The sequence below is a fragment of the Coregonus clupeaformis genome, chromosome 34 (assembly GCF_020615455.1).
Source record: "Coregonus clupeaformis isolate EN_2021a chromosome 34, ASM2061545v1, whole genome shotgun sequence".
NCBI classification, from domain to species: domain Eukaryota; kingdom Metazoa; phylum Chordata; class Actinopteri; order Salmoniformes; family Salmonidae; genus Coregonus; species Coregonus clupeaformis.
Window position 1 is genome coordinate 18,662,415 of NC_059225.1, and position 4,812 is coordinate 18,667,226.

At 49.1% G+C, this 4,812-nt stretch overlaps 1 protein-coding gene across 9 annotated transcripts in view; it reads right to left on the reverse strand.

Annotated features, from left to right (window-relative positions):
* The window catches only part of relch (RAB11 binding and LisH domain, coiled-coil and HEAT repeat containing), a 33,962-nt gene extending 29,441 nt beyond the window's left edge, over window positions 1-4,521 (reverse strand). For 5 of the 9 annotated variants that reach the window (XM_041861638.2, XM_041861635.1, XM_041861637.2 and 2 more), the window contains exon 1: window positions 3,903-4,496. In XM_041861638.2, the coding sequence (XP_041717572.1) occupies window positions 3,903-4,353 (451 nt within the window). In that variant the 5' untranslated portion in view covers window positions 4,354-4,496. Of the gene's footprint in view, window positions 1-3,902 lie in introns of all 9 variants that reach the window. The other 4 variants (XM_041861640.1, XM_041861636.1, XM_041861634.2 and 1 more) reach the window with 2 other exon arrangements.
* Window positions 4,522-4,812: the final 291 nt, after the last annotated feature.

A 4,812-nucleotide genomic window follows, 5' to 3' on the forward strand; every position in this document is an offset into this window, starting at 1 on the left:
GCAGAGCCAAACGTCCCACAGTGTGATTAATCAGCATCTCACAGCCCTGCAGCAAATCTGTGTCTGTGTGTTTTCTTCTGACTGCGTGCATGTTTATGTGAGTGATTTCTTCTAACCGATTAAGGGTGTGTTCTTCTTGATCTGTGTGAGCAAGTGTGTGCTTGCCTGCATGTGCCTGCTAGTGCCAAAGAGAGCAGGGTAGTAGGATAGCCCTTAGCTAAGTCTTTCAAGGAACAGAGTAGCTAGCTAAAATGGAGCGCTAATGCTAACACCTTAGTCTCTGATTGAACTGGGAGTTGAACAAGCAGACTGTAGCGAGATGCTAATCAGTGAGCTACAGAGGAGAAAACAATGAGCTGGGTAGAGAGGGCGAGAGAGAGAGTGGGCGAGAGGAGCATTGTGCAAATGGATGGTGGCTCGTCCAGCTATTCTTGCTCGATGAATAGCCTAACCACCCCCTGAGTCTTCAGAACCTGAAGACTTGTATTAGCTCCTGGAATTAGGTATAATGCTTAGGCTTCAGCTCAGTGGGTTATGGTGTTGAGTTGTGCAGTGAGAGGCCTGCTGCAGGTGACCAGTGTAGCATGCTTGCTGCTAAGTCTGTTAAATTAGCAGGGTGGTGACAGAAATCTAGCCAGATCATAATATTATGGGAGTGCTAACAGCAACAAGTGACCATTTTGATGCCTAGCCTAGGCCTGTGTGAGACAGCTTCTTTACCCAGTGACCACTCAACACCTTTTCCTATATTTTTCCATACGCTCCCGACGTGGTGCATGACACCTATTAGTTTTAAATGATGTGGCATCAAATGGAGTTTCTAACATTCAATGTTAAAACATCAACTGCCACTTCTTTAGTTCTACTACTGGATCTTAAACCCCACATTAACAAATCAATGTCATTGTATTTGTGTACAGTCCTGACCAAAACCTGGAAAGAGCAAGCAGAGGGGACATTGGCAAGGAAACCCACCCTGGGCTGTAGACCTACTGTCTCTAGTAGGGACAGACCCTCAAGCTGCCCCCCTCTCTCATCTCTTTTCCTGTTTATCAGTGAAATTAACACAACATAGGACAGGCTGAGTTCCTCAGCATCCTGCCTTTGATACTGTGAACCATCAGATCCTCCTCTCCACCCTCTCCGAGCTGGGCATCTCCGGCGCGGCTCACTCTTGGATTGCGTCCTACCTGACCGGTCGCTCCTACCAAGTGGCGTGGCGAGAAGCTGTCTCTCCGCACAACGTGCTCTCACCACTGGTGTCCCCCAGGGCTCAGTTCTGGGCCCTCTCCTATTCTCGCTATATACACCAAGTCACTTGGCTCTGTCATATCCTCACATGGCCTCTCCTATCATTGCTACGCAGACGACACACAACTAATCTTCTCCTTTCCCCCTTCTGATAACCAGGTGGCGAATCGCATCTCTGCATGTCTGGCAGACATATCAGTATGGATGACGGATCACCACCTCAAGCTGAACCTTGGCAAGATGGAGCTGCTCTTCCTCCCGGGGAAGGACTGCCCGTTCCATGACCTCGCCATCACGGTTGACAACTCTGTTGTGTCCTCCTCCCAGAGTGCGAAGAGCCTTGGCGTGACCCTGGACAACACCCTGTCGTTCTCCGCTAACATCAAGGCGGTGACCCGATCCTGTAGGTTCATGCTCTACAACATTCGGAGAGTACGACCCTGCCTTACACAGGAAGCGGCACAGGTCCTAATCCAGGCACTTGTCATCTCCCGTCTGGATTACTGCAACTCGCTGTTGGCTGGGCTCCCTGCCTGTGCCATTAAACCCCTACAACTCATCCAGAATGCCGCAGCCCGTCTGGTGTTCAACCTTCCCAAGTTCTCTCACGTCACCCCGCTCCTCCGCACACTACACTGGCTTCCAGTTGAAGCTCACATCTGTTACAAGACCATGGTGCTTGCCTACGGAGCTGTGAGGGGAACGGCACCTCCGTACCTTCAGGCTCTGATCAGTCCCTACACCCAAACGAGGGCATTGCGTTCATCCACCTCTGGCCTGCTGGCTCCCCTACCTCTGCGGAAGCACAGTTCCCGCTCAGCCCAGTCAAAACTGTTCGCTGCTCTGGCACCCCAATGGTGGAACAAGCTCCCTCACGACGCCAGGACAGCGGAGTCACTCACCACCTTCCGGAGACATTTGAAACCCCACCTCTTTAAGGAACACCTGGGATAGGATAAAGTAATCCTTCTAACCCCCCCCTTGCCCCACAAAAAAATTCATCCTGGGGGCATACATCTACCTGATAATTTTTTTTTATGTGTGCCTCTCTGCTAAATGCATATAGGGAAACACTGGGTGTGGCTGCCTGTAGTGCCATATGCCACTGCTGTTCTGAGGCCTTTTGCCAAGCCCCCTCCCATCCGTAGAGAGCAATGCCCCCTGGGATACCTTAGTCCTCAAGCTCCACAACAACCGGCGAGGCGCCAGACAGACAGAAGCAATTAGGCCTAGCCATGCGCTGAACAATGGCAGCTATAGATAGAGGCTATTAGGTACATTAATTTAAATAATTATATCATGACAAGCATCCTTCCTCCCTCCCAAGACAGCCTTATCACTGACCTCACATGACTGGGCTGGTGAAGGCTTTGTAACGGAACCCCTGCATTCATCTATCCAGTTGTGTTAGATCAGGTAGGAAGGAAAGTGGGAGGCACGTCACACAATCATGGAAATGTAGTTTACACAGCTCAGGCCACTGTTCTTATCGTAGCTTTTATTAGTAGAAAGGGATGCAAAATTGCTAATTAGGTCACACACCTTGATTGTACCTGCAACAGTAGAACACAGAATACACAGATCTGAACTAGGCCTACACATGCATTCCTGTGTTCAGTGATGGAAATGTCAAAGAACCCATTCCCTTAAGATTTGGGGCAGTTGAATGTGTGGTTTGATGTTGCAGTAGCAGTCGTGGTGGTGCACCAATTTGAAAAAGATAAGGAGAGCTGCACACTCTAGGAGCTCATTTGTGTCAGCGTACTATTTGTGTTGTGTGTCTCAAATCAATGCCGTAGAAGGGGGAAGGGGGCAAATACCACAGGAGACACACCTCTATCTACCCATTGACCCTACACTCTCCTCTTCAACTTCTAGGAATAATTCCTTACAACCTGTAGGCCAGGTGGATTTATTATGTACTGTAGCCAACTATTCTACCATTGTCATGCTGAATGAACACAGAGAGGAGTTATAATACCATGTACCACTGTGTAATACCAATGTAATGATGGCTCTAACAATGATCAATATGCCTAAGTCCACCATCTAGGCCTACAGACAGCTAAAGGCAGTTAGAGAGACAGGCCTAGTTAGTGTTGGAGTAGCACAGCGCCATGTATAGCCACCTTTAGCAGCAGCCTACATGATGGCATGATGCAAATATATTAATTACTACACTATAAAGAAGGTGCCAGGCATCATTTGCACATGAATGTCTGATAGGCCTTTTCAGGTCGCCAGCTATACATGGTCAATACTATTCTGGTTGCACCTGTTCAAAGCCAGCTGGCACATAGGCTGGGGAGAAACTCACCCCACAGCAGGTTAACGAAGGTAGGTGCGCTAATTGTCTATGATTAGTGAATAATCATGATCACGTTGAAGTTTCCGTTGTTTCCATTGTTAGCCAGTTGGAGAGAAAGACAGGTATCGTATCGAATTTCGTTTATTCTGTATAACCAGCCCAATGTTGGCTGATAAGCACAGTACGAGCAGTAGACTACTGGCTATAACGTTACTCTACCAGCATTGTTTCCCCATTGAATAATAATACTGTCAGGAAGCGAACTAGCACACACAGATAGCTACATCATAACGCATTGGGTTGTTAGCTAGTAAGGTTAACTAATAGCTAGCTAGCTACTTACTTAGCGGTCCCCCTGGCCCCAGTCCTTGGTCTTTACAAGCGGGCGGAGTGCCGGTTTGCCTCTCGAAGTTGCCCGGGTTGGAGAAATAATCACGCAACCGCGGAAGCTCCCTCCCTGACTCCAACAGTTCGGTATGAAACTCAAGGGCCGTGAGGATGTAATGATCCCGTATTAGCTGAGCGGCGATCACATCTACGGATACCCGGGTCTCTGCCATAGCGGCAGCTGAGGCCGATACCGAGATGCCTTCCACACTGGGGCTGGTCCGGGTGCTGGACACTAAAAGGCCCGGGGCCTCGGCGTCCGCTTGCGGGGAGAATGGGTTGTTGGACAGGGGGCCTGGCGCTCCATCGCTAGGGCTCTTTTCGATGTCAACCCCGTCCTCTGCTCTCTGCTCTGCCTCATCGTCAGAATCGCTCAGATTAAACGGGTTGACGTTACCCGCCGCCATTTTCCCACTATAAAGATTTTTGTAGCAAACTAGCTAGCTAGCTAGCTTAGAATTGGACCCGTCTTCCTGGACGGATGGCTAGCTAGGAGGCTAGCTGGCTGAACCCTTCCTTCCCCGATCAACATGAAAAGGGGTGAATGCAGGGTAGCGTTTGGTTGAATGTCATTCCAACACCCGCCTTCTCCATGTAATAGCGGGATTGGATTGGATACGGGAGTGTTTAGGGAGAAACTGGGCAGGGCAGGAGCTTTGACAGCTGACAGCATCGGTTTGACAGCTAGCTAACCTTGCTGGTGGAGAGTGATCATTTTCTCACCATCACTAAAATAATGCATGGATGGACGGACCATTGCTATATAGTTATAACAATGTGAATCCCAAATAGCGACAATGACCTATTTCATTTCTGTAGCCAACTGCGAAATAAAATGCCAGTACTAGAACTACAATACCCACGGA